This window comes from Zootoca vivipara, chromosome 10 (assembly GCF_965207765.1).
Source record: "Zootoca vivipara chromosome 10, rZooViv2.hap1.1, whole genome shotgun sequence".
Taxonomy (NCBI): Eukaryota; Metazoa; Chordata; class Lepidosauria; order Squamata; family Lacertidae; genus Zootoca; species Zootoca vivipara.
This window is the reverse complement of record NC_142593.1, coordinates 49,373,666-49,390,508: the sequence shown is the minus strand read 5'-3', so window position 1 is coordinate 49,390,508 and position 16,843 is coordinate 49,373,666. Positions and strand designations below refer to the sequence as shown.

At 41.4% G+C, this 16,843-nt stretch overlaps 1 protein-coding gene across 5 annotated transcripts in view; it reads left to right on the top strand.

Annotated features, from left to right (window-relative positions):
* WDR7 (WD repeat domain 7) overlaps positions 1 to 16,843 on the top strand; it is a 213,457-nt gene that overhangs the window by 171,938 nt on the left and 24,676 nt on the right. For all 5 annotated transcript variants that reach the window (XM_060280352.2, XM_060280350.2, XM_060280349.2 and 2 more), the window contains one exon: positions 892 to 991. In XM_060280352.2, coding sequence (XP_060136335.1) covers positions 892 to 991 — 100 coding nt within the window. The remainder of the gene's footprint in view (positions 1 to 891; positions 992 to 16,843) is intronic.

Sequence of the window (16,843 nt, the reverse complement as noted above, 5' to 3'; positions counted from 1 at the left end):
TGATTTTAGGCGAATTAATCCAGAATGCGGCAGCTAGACTGGTGACTAGGAGCGGCCGCCGAGACCACATAACAACGGTCCTAAAAGACCTACATTGGCTACCAGTATGTTTCCGAGCATAATTCAAAGTGTTGGTGCTGACCTTTGAAGCCCTGAACAGCCTCGGCCCAGTATACCTGAAGAAGCGTCTCCACCCCCATCATTCAACCCAGACACTGAGGTCCAGTGCCGAGGGCCTTCTGGTGGTTCCCTCACAGCGAGAAGCAAAGTTACAGGGAACCAGGCAGACGCCCTTCTCGGTTGTGGCACCCACACTGTGGAATGCCCTCCCATCAGATGTCAAAGAGATAAACAACTACCTAACATTTAGAAAACATCTGAAGGCAGCCCTGTTTAGGGAAGTTTTTAATGTCTGGTGTTTTATTGTATTTTTAATATTTTGTTGGAAGCCGTCCAGAGTGGCTGGGAAAACTCAGCCAGATGGGTGGGGTATAAATAATAAATTATTATTGTTATTGTTATTGTTGTTATTATCATATTGCACTTCCAACCTCATGCGCCTTACAGGGTTGTTGGTAGGATAAAAGAGAGAGAGCTCCAATCAGGTCTATTCAGAGCAGTTTTTATGTTCCGTCAAGAGTCTTTATTCAGTTTAAATTGTTGTATAACAAGCTGGTAAGGTGCAGAGCCACAAGACAAGGGTGCCATGGCAGTTAGAACAGCTGTTTGCATATCCCTGGCTAAAGTAGATTTGCAGGACCAGGCTGTGAAATAAAACGTTGATGCTAGCAGTGCTATTAATTACCAGAGTGTAGTAAAAAAAGAAGAAGTTTTGCATCCCACACAGTCTGATCAAATCTCACTCGTTCCTTACTCTAATGTTCAATTCAGGTTCTACATGGTCAGCTATTATGAGCGGAGCCACAGAATAGCAGTTGGATCTCGCCATGGTTCAGTGGCGCTCTACGACATCCGGACTGGAAAATGTCAGGTAAATAAATCATTGTGATCTCCTCTCTGTAAACTGTGGAAGTTATTGAAAGGAAAGAGACTAGCTCTGCACCAGTTTGACATGCTGAGTCGCTGGAACATTATGGATAATGCTAAGGGGGATCAATAGTTTAATGAAGGACTCAATGTATATAGAGTCTTACTGTTTTCATTTGCTGTAACTGAATGGCGAGCACAGATGGGTTAATAATAGCTGTCCAAAAAAGGCCGTAACTTCTCAAAGGGTATCTTGAGTGTTTTGCTTACTTCAGATACCGTTCCCACCCCACCCTGTTAATTCTTCTGTTTGAAGTAGAGCTGTTTTAGTGAGATCATTAAATATATACAAGCCCATATTTCTCTCATATATACACACACACACACACTTTTTAAAGCAAGCACGGTAGATTAAAAACATTACAAGTAATCATCACCAGAATGTAGTTGAAATTAACCTGCGACCGTAAGCACAATTACTACTAAGTTAATCACACGGTAAATGTACTTAAGATCACACTGTAAATTTATTTCACTGGGTCAAAACACACCAGGTTCTTCTACCAAGGCAGAAAAAAACCAAAAATGTCTAATCTTAAGAGACAGATACCAGCCTTCTCACATTGTTAGGAGCCATAAGTCAGGATCCTCTGATACTTATTTTTTCTTGTGTTCTGAAGACACACACATACAAACCTTACCTTCTCCCCCCACCTCTCTCTCTCTCTATATATATATATCCTAGTTACTTAGGGAAGAGGCAATCTATTCCAGTTTGATCTCAGCTGCATTAAAAAAATTGTGGGCTAAATCTTCAGGGGTTTTTTCTTAATTTTTAAAAATTCCCAATTTTTTTTAGAACATGAGCCTCTGTGCCATACCTGTAGTTGTAGTGCTGATTTCTTCAGATCCCAATGACCGGGGGGGGGGGTGTGCAGGGAAGTATCAGTGGCACTTAGGTCCTTTTTTTAAAAAAAATAATTTTTATTAATTTTATACAGACAAAACAAACAAAACATACAATATAACACTGTCCCTTCGTTTTCTCTCCACCCACCGGTCCACCTCTGCCACCGGTAGTACCCGTGTGCGTTAAGAATCAAAGGGCTCCATTGTAAGTTGGGTTTAGCCTCCCCCCTCCCTCCTCCCCCCACATCCCCCCCCCCCTGCCACTGAAGGGACAGGAGTGGAGGAGCTCTGAGGATTGGTCTCCCCCAGCTCTTTCATAAGCATATTTAAACAAATACAAACAACACATCAACAATAGGGAAAGGTTATAAATTCCCAATTCTTATTATCATAACATTATAATTGTGACTTCCTCGATACTCTTCATTCTGGTTTTCCTGACAATCTCTAATTGCTTATGGCGGGTTTCCTATTCCAAATCAAAATCTTATTCTTATAATATTAACTTTAATCCTCCTCCTTTTCCATGCTGTCCTCCCACAGACCCCCTCCTGCCACAAGAGGAACCCGCAGTGCACAGCACTTCCAAGGTTCCATTATTTGCGTCTGGGTTTCCTTCCACCCCCTCCTCCCCCCTCCGAGCACCCCCTGCCACTGGGTATCTCAGAGTAAGGAGAGGAGGATAGGCAGCTCTCTGCCCAGACACTTATCTGAACTTACAAACATTAGTATTTAACCTAAGAATTCTTTCCTCAGCCATTCTTCTAACACCCTCCAGAAAGTACAGCATTTCCCCCCCCTTTTTTAACCCTCCATCCCTTCTCCTTAAGTCTTTTCCCCCAATTGGATCAGCATTTCCATTGACAAGCCAAGATTTCGAAAACCGTCTTTCAAAAGCCAAAACAAAACCTTTTAACTAAAATTTTCACCCCACCCCTGTTCTTTCCTAGTTCCATCTCCAGGCCTTTGTCCCCCCCCTGCCCCTGTCTTTCCCATCCCTCAATAACACCACTCAACATTTTAACCCCTCCAGGATCTTCAATTCCATTGATCTTCTCATTTTCTTGCTCTGCTTGTTTCTCTTCCTTTTGAAATCCGTGCTTTGCTTCATCCCAGACATATTTTTTATAGCCCAAGTCCCCTTCCAGATTCTCATCAAGTTGTTTCTCCTCACACACAGTCTCAAACTCCACCGCCTCCAAGTCCAAATTATCCTCTAAGTCCTGAACTTGGACTTCAGCCTCAACTGATGATAAATTGGGATGTTGCCGTTCCTTGTAAATGTCCTCCCATGTTTGTAGATAGTTCAGCACCGCCTCCTGGAAGGCTCGAGAGTACTTTGTTTTCATACTTCTCTTAACCGCAGACAAACAGGAGATAGGGAGCAAAGGGTACTGGAAAATTCCTTCCTGTTAGACGATCGACTCCATTTTGGCTGTTCTTTTCCTTTATCTTTAACTCAATCACAAATCCACTCTTGATTCCAAATTAAATAGTTCTGCCTCACTTTCAAACAATTTTTTACTGTTGACAGCAGCGCGATAAAATCCACCCGGTCTTTTGACAGTTTGACAGCTTTTGACAGCTGTCAAAACACTCTCCCCTCGATAATGCTGTACCTCAAGGGGTGCCGGACTCGGGAGCTGGGAAGGTTCAGAAAAGTCTCTCTTTCTCTCGGGTCCACCAACCCTGGAACTTTTTTCTCTTTCGGCTTGAGTTTATTTAAAACGCCTCCCGGTTTTCCATTAGGAAGAGACCGACTTCCGTTTCTTTAAAGTCTCTCCTATTTTTCCAATTAATGATTTTATAGTCCAAATAAACGTTCCACTTACTTTATGGAAATCTTTAATTTTGTTCGGAAGAATCCGCCGCTTGCCGGGTCAGGACTCGGAGCTTCGCTTCTCGGAGGTAAGATATAGCCCAAAATGGCTCCCGCGGTTCCACCCCGCCGGCTCTCGATCGCTCTATTGAGCTCTCGGGCAGCAGGGGATCCACAAAACGGAGCAGCCGCTGGGCGCATGAGTCACCGGGACTCTCTACCCGGTGTTTTTACGGGGAGTCCGCTCGCTCTGCGGACTTCCCCCCCTCCGCGAGGCCAGGGACTTCGGCACGCGAAGTCCCTGCGTCCTTCTCTCCGCTGCGACGGACCGGAAGTCAGTGATCTCCACAGATCATTTTGGCAGGTCAGCAATGCCTCCCACCTGCCAATCACTTGACCTCACCCCAATGTCAGTGGAAGCTCTTACCCCTTTATTTCAAGCCACGCAGGCAAAGGGACAGATCTTGGTTAGCTCACCCACCGGTTAGCTCACCCACCGGGTGATTGTCAGCACTTGCAAAGGTGGTGCATGCAAAGCCCGCTTTCAGCAGGGAGCTCCGTCTTTACCTGCCCGACACCTGACATATATGATGTCAAGTGGAGGGCAGGTGGGCATGGTTTGGGGAAAATAGCCTCGCTTGGGCCTAATTCGCCTGCAGGCTGGAGACTCCCAACTGCTGCTCTAGATGATTTTTCCATGTGTTATAAAATACACATCTCTTAAGAAGAGCATTTTCCTCCCACGCTGTACTTCACTGAAAGAAAGCCTGTGGACTGGCAATAAGCGGAAATGAAATTTAACATTCCAATATGTCTTGTACTGACCTCTTAAGAGACAATTTTCACATCTGACAATGAATATCAGAGGATATACAAATAGCTGGTCATCTTTTAGTATCCCAGCTCCGGGTTTTGTTAGGCAAAAGTAGGGATTTTATTCTCTTATCAGGAGTTACACCTGATTGATCCGTCTTGAACTAAGGCTTTTCAAGCGTGAATGACGTCGTGGTGCATAACATTTGCATAGCGTTCCAGAGGAACCCACACACATGGTCATGTTCTCACATAACAGTGAGCCAAAAAGCTTCACTTTATAAAGCAAGCTGGTACATACATACATACAACACAATTGCTTCCGCTTCAGTCCTCACCTTGTGCTGACAAGTAAACAAACCAGCATAGGTAGAGTTTGTTACTCCCAAACAAGCCACAACCTGTCCAACAACAAACCATGTTGTTAAGACTGGCTAGCAAATGATCTTTCTATTCTCATTTTGATTTATTTTACTCTCTGTGCCTTCCCCCTTTATTTCAAACAATAGCACAAAGTAGAGTTTATCCTGTCCTCCCTCCCTCCCTCCCACAGTTAGTTTGCTAACATGTCTGCAGGGTAAATACAGTGAGTTTTATTTCCACCACTAGTTCTGGAAAGCATGGCTCCACATTATGGATTCTAAAACGTGCTTTTAAAAATGTGTCTGTGAGTCTAAAGTAGCTAACAAAGGTCAGAGGTGTTGATGGACAGGCTGGGCAAGTGCTTAAAGCTACATCTCTGTATGAATGGCTGAATCTGCAATGAAAATCTTCCCTCTGGCTTGGTTTGCCCTTGGTTCAGTAGACATGCTGGAGTATCTTATCTTCCTGACTTTCCCCCCCTTTTCCTCCCAGCAACCTTTTAGGATGCATTTTGTGTTTCGACAACGGGCAGCTTGAAAAAGGCAAATAACTGGCTTATATTTGTACCTTTTAGCCAGAAGTGCTTTGGGTTTTTGTTGTTTTTTGACATGGCACCATCTTTTAAATGACTACAACTAAATCCAAGCCTTATTAGGTAATTCGTATGAACAGTTCCATCAGCCGGTTTGGTTATATTCCCGGAAGAAGGAAATTTGAGTGAGGAAAAGATGTTCTCATTGGAAGTACACTCAAGGACAGACTGATTCACACTATTATTATGGTCTGGGGTTGCATAGGCACAAATGGGCTTGGAGGGAATGCCGTGTGAACCACCCCATCTGATCACTCCCCTACCCCAAGTCCTACACTGTTTCCCCCCCCCAACATTTGGGGGGTGGGGGTTTCAGTGCAACTGAAATGGGTCCTCTTGAATTAGTTTGTTTTTACATAGAGTCCAACCAAAAACTTTTAAAGCTTTCGTTGATATCTTGAAGTGTAAAAATCATCTGGTGATTGACAGCACTACAAAAACATGGATCCAAGGCACAGGTCCTCATGTACATAGGAAGACAACAAAATTATCAACAAGTTATACAACAGAAAAAATGGTAGTTTTATTTTCCATTTTTTTTATAAATGCAGATCTAACATTCTCCTTTCACCATTGACCAGGTAAACTTCTGGTTGTTATGTAAGGGATTTAAGGTGCACTAGATTTTCTTGTTGTTGTTGTTGTAAATTTACCTATTGCATTTATCTACCTGGTTCACTCAATTTTTTTTCTCAAAGTGACTAATAGGTATGATAGTTAAATACAATCCACTTATATTCAGAGGCAGGACACCACTGAAGATCTACTGCAGCAATGGGGGTCCTTTGGTCCTCCAGATGTTGCTGGATTCTGATATCCACCCACCCCAGCCAGCATGGTCAGTGATCTCCGGTTGGCCTGTAGTTGGTCACAGGCTCCCCCAGCCCTGATCTACTGTTTGGGGACCAATCTGGAGAGCTCTTGTCTTCATGCCCAGCTTGTGAGTTCCTGGCATGATCCAAGTGGTGTCTGTTGGAAACAGAATGCAGCGCTAGATGAGCCTCCACATGGTCCAATAGTGCATTTTTTTAAATTAAAAACAATAACACAATGAGCTGTGACAAACCTGTATCCATTTTCTGGGATTTGCAGCATCTATTGTAAGCTAGGTCCCTTTAACTTCATGCTTTTGCTGCTGGAAACGCTAGTACCACTGTAAACTTAACTGCTTATCCACACTGGAATATGGGACGCATCCCTTCCTGTAAATAAGGTTCAGTTTCAAGAAGGGAGTTCTAGTGCTTCCATTTGACAAATGATTCCAATAAGTTTGTTGTTAATTATTTAGAAAGTTGGCAATTATAGGAGCCCGTTGGAGAACTTGTTAGCTGTTGCTCTCAGGAAGCATGTGGTTCTTCTGATCCTGTTCTTGAGAGTTGCTTTTGAAATGTTGTGGCTCCCAGTGGCCACATTGCGTGTCTGTTTGCACCTAATGTAGGGTAGATGTCAGTGGCAGAGCTGGCGGCTGCCCCAAATGAAATGTGTAATTCACAGGTCCCCAAAGAATCCAACACTTCCTCTTATAAATATGACACATCTTTGTTGCAACTAAGTGAAGGGTTTTAGTCACTGTGCTGATACTAGATTTCAAGAGTCTAAACGTCTCGCTTTACCCTGACGCCAGAGTGCAAGGGAGAACAACTTGTCTGTGGTGCATACAGTAAGCCTGCAACTTACGCAGGGGTTATGTTCCAGGGATCGCGCCTAAAGCCAAACCTGCACAGAGTCAAAACACATTGGGTTCAATGGCAGGTGGGATTCCCAAAATCATTTTCCCCACCCCACCCCTTTTAATTAATTAATCAATTAATTAATTAATTTTGTCACACCTGTAAAACTGAATGCACTCAAGTTAAATTGGCGTAAGTTGCAGGCTTGCTGTACACATGTGCCTTAAGGTGAAGCTATACAGTCAATTTGTGCAGCAGACAAATTTGGAACCAGTTTTTAACCGCGCTTCCTCCTCTGGTTTGTAGCCCTCGAATGGAATTGTAATACTGTGTAATGCTCACGTTGTGTCAGTAGATGTCAGTCTAGTGCAATACATAGAAACAAAATACAGTGGTACCTCGGGTTACGAACGCGATCCGTTCCGGGTCGCAGTTCGTAACCCGAAAAGGGCCCGAACCGCCGTTTTGCACATGCGCAAAGCGCTATTTTCGCGCTTTGCACATGCGCAAAGGCGCGTGGTGCTTCTGCGCACACACGCACGGCGAAAATACTTCCGGGTTTACGAAGTTCGTAACCCGGGTTGTTCGTAACCCAAGGTGTTCGCAACCCGAGGTACGACTGTACATGCATTAGACTCAAGTAACAAAACACATGCATTAGACCTGTTCTAGCCTATAGAACAGTTGTCCATTCCACCACTATTTATGGCAGAGAGGTCCTTGGCACTTAAACATCTTATGTTCTACATGCCAGAGAAGGCCTTCTGAAATGTTCGTGTTCAGCTCTATGCCCTATGTAAAGCCAATGCTACGTCTGCATGGGAAATCATGCCAAGGAAACAAGCCCACTTGAAAGGTTTGTATGTGGGCTAAATTACACTGATTCCAAACCTAGAGTCACCGTGTTTTCAGTAAGGTTTGCATCATGGTGCAAATGTTTGGATACTGCAGTGTTAAAAATCTTAATTTACAGTAGGGGGTGAGAACCTGTGTCCCTCTAGATTTTGCTGGACTGTTCCGTGGGCCTCTTCAAATCTGCAGTCAGTCCTGGAACGGCATCCCCTCGCTGTTATTGAACGGAACTATCGTCACCTTAAAAATCACCATTCCTCTTGGAGCCCTATGTCTCATATTCTCCAGTCACCAAAATGTGTTGCTTTCTTTCATTGCAACCAAAAGTTTGAAGCCAATTATTCATTCTGCGTCCCAAAACTCTGCATAGGAAAGATCGCTGCTTCAATTTGAAATTTCCCTACAATTTTAGAAAATGAGAATACTTTGAGATGGAGGTGGTGGGCAGCAAGGGAAAAGGTAGTGAGAGCAAGGAGGCAGAGGGGTAACAGCAGGGCCATGAGGCTACAGGAATGTGGGTCTGAGCAAGTGTCCAGCCATGCCTGTCCTTAATGTTTGCCCTGTCATCAGGGAATGGATGGGCTTGGTGAGTGTTGAATGGGTAGGTCACTTGGGGATATGTACACTTGATTGAAAATCTGGCTTTCTTGTTTTAAAACATTGGAAAGTTATCTGCAGGGAGGATACGAGTACAGTTATACCTCGGAAGTCAAACGCCTTGCGAAACAAACGTTTTGGCTCCCAAATGCTGCAAACCCAGAAGTAAGTGTTCTAGTTTGCAAACATTATTTGGAACCCGAACGTCCGTCACAGCTTCTGCGGCTTCCAATTGGCTGCAGGAGCTTCCCGCAGCCAATTGGAAGCTGCGCCTTGGTTCCCAAACGTTTTGGAAGTCGAACGGACTTCTGGAACGGATTCCATTAGACTTCCGAGGTATGACTGTATTGGGGGTATGCGAACGGTGTCTTACATTGCTGTAAGACCACCTGAGTTTAGTTTAGTTTAATTTTGAACTACTTATCCAAGAGTAAACAAACCTAAAATCAGCTGCCTGGAAATCCATTATATATTCCATAGTAAATTCTCCTGGCACACAGTGTATGAATTCAGAAGCATAGCCCACTGGGGTTTATTATTATTATTATTATTATTATTATTATTATTATTATTATTATTGGGATGGACTTCTGGGTAAGCATGCTCAAGATTGCAGCTTTACAAGGCTGTTGTTACAAACGGAACACTTTATTGTTATCATCATCATTATTATTATTCATTAAATTTGTATACTGCCCTATACTAATAAAAATGCCATTGCATTTGTCAAGGTACTTTTGTTTAGCATGATATTCTGTTGATGCAATTAATTAAATTTATTCTGCATTATAAACTGTACATCCTTTCTCTCACCTCCATGAGGAATGTTCCTGCACTAAAGGACTTTTTTTTTAGTTTTTCACGATTCTGTAAGAAGGCACGCAATGCCCCAAATCATTATGCTTTTTGCTTCATATTTTAGTGATATAATTTAATGGCATGTAGTGAAAACAGTCTGGTAGGCTTTGGCTATTAGTCATAGCTTCAGTTAACACTCAGTTCTCCATACATTCTTGAACTGTGTATGCATCAATTCTTCTATCAATTTTTCATATACAACCCTCTAAATCATATCCGGCAGTAAGCTGACAGTACATGTGTTGTTGTTGTTGTTGTTGTTGTTTTAATTATTCACATCGCCTTGGGTTTGTTAGGTTGTTTTCATGTTTTCTTTACTTCGTATACATATCCCTCCAAAATGCAACGAATTATTTCTGGTGTGTGAAGAAACAATACAAACTATTGTCTGAATGAAGGGAGACGAAAGGTTACTTTAGCTTGGATATTTTTTTTTTAGAAGCAGACCAATTGTTTTTGTATGCATTCTTCTCCATTTTCAGCACATTTTTAATCAGGTCCCGAGCAATGATGGCTCTATATTGCAAACTTGGAGATTGCATTTAGTGATTAATGCCATGATGGATGCAGAGAATCGCCTTTTCCTTGAGAAATAATAAATCAACATTTATTTCCAATACATTTTTTTTGTTCTGTTTTACAGAATGGTTTCGTAAAATTAGCGCCACATATTTTTAAAAAGTAGTCATTTATTAATAATGCGTGCAAAATATTGCCTCTGGCAACAATGATCTGCATTGCAATATTATCCAGTTACGTTGATTCATTAGTTTTGTAACAATCTGTACATATAAATCTATTAACCTAAGACTGTTACTCGCTACTTAATTTTAAAGGCAATGGATCGTTAAGTGTTGTTTTCTAAATGGGCAACTTCAAAAACTTAATATTGTGATTGCCTGGTTGGAATCCAGGTAGCAGTTGGGGGCGGGGGGGGGGGGCAGATCTTTAAAAGATCTCTCTCTTAAGAGTCCAGCTGCATTCCTTTTGGTATTGCACAATAAGTATTCAGAGTACATACCATTTCCTGTCTTACATTCATCACTCACTGTTTAGATCTGTTTTCATTGGACTTTCATGTTCTGTACCTTAGATTTCTTTTCTTTTCTGCTACAAACGTTGGTGTATACAATGCTTTTAATGGCAGTTGCCTTGTGCTCTGCTGCAGATGAAGTTAGAATTCATTTCATTTTTAGGGTGCTTTCCTGTAGTGGTGGGTAGTGTATTGTGGGAAGTGGAACAAGGCAGTGTCCTTCCCATGGCTGTATTGATTTGCCCTTCAGCTGTTTGCAGTGCATAGAGAACCTAAGGCCTTGTTGTTGATTATCTACACAATGTCTCTGTGAACATTATTGACCCATTGCTGCTTACTGCCTGTGGCTCTTGATTTTTCACACCGTCTCCATGACACTCATAATAAAACATACTATCTTATTGCTACTCGGCTCTGGAAAGCAAGTGATGTAGCTTTAGTACAACTGCTGCATTTCTGGATAACATTTATTATATGTTGGACAGAGACCTATAGCTGCTTTAAGGCTGGACATTGTGTGTTAGATTTTTAGCAGATTTCCACACTTTGGAAGAAAAATATTGTCGCGGTTTTGAAGAGGCGAGCTTACGAATTGTGTCGCTGAGAATGAAAATGAACTGTGTGATTATTGCAACTGATTGCACAATATCGCTAAATCAACAGGCACTTCATAAGAGCTGAAAACACACGGTACTCAGCCTGGCGTTATTTGCAAGATGATAGTCACTTCAGTGGCAGTGTTTTCGCTTTTGCTAATTGGCTGTTGGGCTCCGCTTTAAAAAAAAAAAAAAGGTTTGCCTCCTACTTTATTCAGTGATTTGTAGTTAAACAAAATTAGACTCCTATCCTTACTCTTTTTAAACTGGGATGATCCCATAGGTGTATATAGGAATATGCCAGGAGTACAAGACATGGTTTTGGTGGGCATGTCTGTTTAGCACTTTAATCAATCACTGTGGCCCATGGTTTAGAATTCACACCATGGCAAAACCATTTCAGTTTATTCGTATGGGATACCCTCCTTTAAAAGTTGGGGTATTTTTTTTTAAGTAGGTGAGTGTAATAGTGCACCGTGTTATTCCTGTTGTTTATTGGTGATGCGTTCTAAGCCACACTAGGCCTACAGATCTTTTAATAGAGTTACTGCTGTCATATTAATTTACTTACACATTCTAGAAAAATATGGTTTAAAATTATGGCTTTCAAACGCGGTCATAATTTTGTTCTTTTACAGCATTGTAAAATTGCTTTTACAGCATTGTGGTTTGAGCACTGCTTAAATCATGTATTCCTTCCCTAAATGCATAACACGCTTAGCCTTATCCACCATGAATTTGTCTACCAATGGTTTCCAGTATTGGAGGCGATAGGCTTCTGATTACCATTTGCTAGGGATCACAAGCCAGGAGAGTTATTTTGCCCTCATGTCCTGCTTACAGGCTTCTCATAAGTAGCTGTTTGGCCACAGTGAAAATAGGATGTTGAGTTAGATGGGCCTTTTCTCTGACCCAGCAGGGCTGCTGCTCTTATGCTCTTATTTCAGCTTGCTTTTCGAGTCTACTCAAGATTTGCAGTGTAGTAAAATCTCTCAGCAAGTGGAAATGAGAAAGCAGGAACCTCGTGTGCTTATGGATCCTTTTGCAGTTTATAGATGATTTCTGGTGCACGCTAAACCATGTTTTGTTTTGTTTTTATTCCTCAGGAGCACTAGTATTTTTCATCAGATCACTGGTACTGTACTTTCTTTTGGGTGGGTGCAGAACATCACATCTTGGCTTAATAAACCAAGAAACGAAGAAGACTCATTTGCCAGATGCAGCTGTTTTGCTTCCCACTTTGTGCAAATGAGCCAACAAAACACGAAAGTATTCAGTCTGAACCTAGAAACTGTGGCTAGCTGCAGCTTTGGAACAAGCCAGGCTACAAAGCCCATCTCAAACCATAGTTTTATATTCTTGCTTTTTCCAAAGCTGTTAACCATAGTTTTCTGATTTGGCCATAACTAGAAACTATAGTTAATCCAAGATGTCTTGTTTTCTTTGCCAGCTTGTGGAAAGAGAGGTTGTAAATTGGGGAGTGGGTGGCACAAGGCTAGTTCATATTAAGCCAAGGTGCTATCTTCTTTCATTGACTCCAAATGGTAAAGGGAGCGGGGAATGTGTACACAAGAGAGGAGGAATACAGGACCTTATGGATTTGATCTTTTACACAGATCACAGTGTAAAATGTTTCCACACTTTATTATTCAAGAATTCTGTGGTGTCCTGTGTTTTTGACATTATCTATAGACAGCGTTATTACGTCACATGTGGCATGTGCATGTAGACTCTACACCATAAAGAAGCAGCACTAAAGCCAGAGGTTTTAACGAAATACTACCCCCTTTTCTGAATTCACAAGCTGATCAGTAATACGGGTTGCTCAGTATTTTCCAACAAAAGCAATAAAGAGGCAAGTAAATGAGTTAAATGGACTTTTGAGTGTCCACACTTCCCTCCTAAACACTTGTCTGCTTTGATTATCCCTGTGTGTTTTCGAAAGCACTTGTTGCAAATATTTGCATTCCAAGTCAAGTTGGTAAGGAATTAGCAATCTCAGGTTTCTGTGAATTTACATTTAAAATAAGCCTGAACCACCACCACCCACCACCACAACAACAACAACAACATCAAAATCTGTATTGTCAAGTGATAATGAGCAGCCTGGATTCTGCGCAAAATCACACCAGCAATTATTGTAGCAATATAAAGGCCTTTAGGGTTTCTATTGACCACAAAATGTGGTCGTGTTTTCTTCTTCTCATGCTTATTCAAACGGTGTCTTCACAGACACTGACTTTCCTTTTCATGTTAATGCTTCTGCTAAATAATTGAATTACAGCTACCCTGTAGTACATTGCAATGCACTATGTCATACGCTCATGGAGCCACTTCTTGTCCTTCCTGAATACAGGGTGTTCTCTAATAAGAAGGTGATATGTCGTTGCAACCTTATTTTGAATGGCCAAATGTCTTATGTGTATGCTAGTCTGCTTCTTCTGAGTCATAGTTATCAGGTATTGTAAAGGTTAAACCTTATCATCTGTGCGCACACACATACACACACACACAGACACACACACAAAAAGGTTGAGGTTTCATCAAAAACTTCCATCCTCACAACCTGTCGGCCACAATTTGATGATGATTATTGATTATTTCACAGCCTTTCACTCACTCTCTGCCACTGCGGCCCGCCTTGATATACAGATAGGGCTGCAGTCCAGCTAAAATAAGACTCCATCTTGATAATGGACTGAGATGAGATATTGTTGTTTGATAAAGATAATTGATGTTTCACTGTGAATTGGAAAGCAGTTCCGAATTTACCAGGTCCGCAAGCGTGTTCTATCTGCAAATAGGCCAAGTGTTTACAGAACAGAACAAAAGACCTGGATTTTGACAGACCATGTTATGTGTGCTTTAAAAGCATTTGCCTGTTTTTCAATCACTGACTACGTTTTAGACAGCAAGAAAATATATAGGGGGATGCACCCGACCTTCCCTTGTACTCCTTTTAATTAAGGACTGGATTATGAGACTCCTTTTTGCCGGATCAGGCTGCCTTCAGGTGCTGGCTGAATATAATGTTTTCCTAAGCACACATTAAATTTCCTTCCCTTTCACAAAACCATTGACAGAACCGACGATTAAGTGTGGGAATTTCCACTCCACATATCAGCTGACGCATTCTTGTATAGCACGTAATTACTGTTAAGTGATTATATGCCTTTTGTTGGCCATGTCTGTTTTCAGCTGCTAGATTTAAGTTGATTAAGGTATCGCTCATCTTAGGTGCTGTTCATCCGATTTCTTTTAGTCTTGTTATCACCTTCATAACCCCTAATTAAGCAATAAGGCTTGACAGGGAGTAGGGTTATCATCAGATAATGACACCCCAAGTGTGTTAGAAGGCGCAAGGTTCAGCTGAGTGCCTTTAATCCTCCAGGGGTGTGATTATCTCATGATAAACATACAGCATCACAGCTCATTGATATTATTGCAGTCCGCTTGTGCCACTCAAATTGGTACTGAGTCTCAACATTTTCACCCATTTTTCTTCTTCTTATTGTTCATCATATATAAAAATGATAATTGGTCAGCACGACTGTACAAAGGCAAGATGTGAAAAGCCGTGTTTGCACTAAACGTTTAAAGTTTTAGAATTAAATCCAGAAGGGAAAAAGAAAGGAAAAACCTGGGCTTTTGAAAGGTAAAGTTGAGACATAAAAAATAAGGCAGCTTGAATGCCAGAGAGCAGCCTGATGTAATACTGAGCTATTTTTTACCTTCAATGAGCAGCCTACGTCATAGGGTATCACAATACAAGATAGGGTTTCCAAAAGATTCGTCAATTGGACAATAGTATACATTCAGCAAATTGTGATTAGAAATTTACACTGTTGCCAGCTGTAAAAGTGTTTTATTTGATTGGCAGAATTACTGCTGAAACTGGGGTAGATCCTACAATCTGAATATTGTGGGATTTGGAGATATTTTCCTCTGATTTTCTCTGACTTTTGGAAACATAAAAAATGCTCCCAATTCACTGAGCCTTCAGAACAGAGCACAATACATAATCAATTGTTTTGTTTTGTTTTTTTAATGCCATGGCTTAGAAAGTGGAGGTACTTGGTAAGATCCACCATAAACCTTTATTTTATTACCTGGTGGGTATTAAAAGTGGTCTGTTGTTTGGCTAAAGTGAGGAAATGTTTTGCATTGTCAGTCGCATTCAATTAAAGCCTTTTCATACATGACATTATTTCTGCAGGTAGAAAAATCACAAGTACATGGTTCTGAGTGCTTGCAGCAAAATAGATATTCAGTCTACATTTCATAGTCACTAGCTTTTCAAGTCAAAACACATTTACCAGGAATTAAGTCCCATTGAGCTCTGGGTGGGATCCGAAATTCCATTGGGATGGCACTGAAACAAAGAGGAACTTCTCGGGCTAAATGCATGCTAATGGTTTGATTTTTAAAAATTCACCATTGTTTCATGCAAACCAAATTTTATTTTTGAGGTGTTCCCATTTGGCAACACTTTTGCCATATCGCTAACTTTGAGGCAACTTAAGAGCATTTACCACTTCAATTGATATGGCTTCCCCTAAAGAAGGCTGAGAATTGTAGCTTGGGAAGTGTGCTGAGAACTCATGTGAAAGAGGTCCACACCCAGGGCTTTTTTTTCAGCCAGAACTTTCCGGAACTCAGTTCCTGCACCCCTCAGGTGGGCACCATTGCCATTCAAAGAGAACAAGGGAGGTGTTCATGGTGAGTTCCAGCACCTCTTTTTCTAGAAAAATAGCACTGTCTGCACACACACACAGAGAGAGAGAGAGAGAGAGATTTTCAGAAGAGGGAATGTCTGTAAAAATGTGTTTATGTTTGTAGTGTTGATATGGAGCAGGCATAAGCAAACTCGGCCCTCCAGCTGTTTTAGGACTACAACTCCCATCATCCTTGACCACTGGTCCTGTTAGCTAGGAATGATGGGAGTTGTAGTCCCAAAACATCTGGAGGGCTGAGTTTCCCTATGCCTGATATGGGGTATTTTAAGGGAGGATTCACCAGTGGCAGCCAGAGGTGAATAAAAGTGGCTCCTGCTCCTGCCCTATTCCTTTTATGGTGAAAACCATAACTAGGAAGAGGGTGTGCATGAGGGAGAAAGAGCATAGATGGTGAACCAAATTCTAAGGAGTCAGGAATTTGGAAGTGGTTTAGAATACTCGATAGTTAGAATAGGTGGAACCTTTTGCAATACCAGCAACAGTGTGGCCAGAAGCAACAAGTTGAGGGTTTAGGGTCTATTGTCAAGATCATAGATCTTAACAGGTAAAAACAAACTATTGTTATTTCACTGTTCTATAAAGCCGACATACTTAGTCATCGTTACAGCAGTCAATCACACAACACATGAAAAGTGTTGGTGCACCTTTTCTAAAGTGCTTAATATTTACAAATCTCTAAAGATTACATAAAAACAGCAACATAAAAATAAAGCAGTATAATAAAAGCAGAAATAACATTATAAAACCCAGTAAAACAATATTGGAAAAATGGGAATCGGTATTCCAATTTTGTTGAAAGCCGCCCAGAGTGGCTGGAGAAACCCAGCCGAGATGGGCAGGGTAGAAATAATAAATTACTATTGTTACTACTACTACTACTACTACTACTACTACTACTTGAAGCCCTCTATTCAGGTCAAAAGATGCCTCCTCACCCCCAAAAAGCTGGATCACACTGCTTGATCAAAAGCCTTCTGTATGAATAAACTTGTACGTTTCTGAGAATTGATTATTTCTA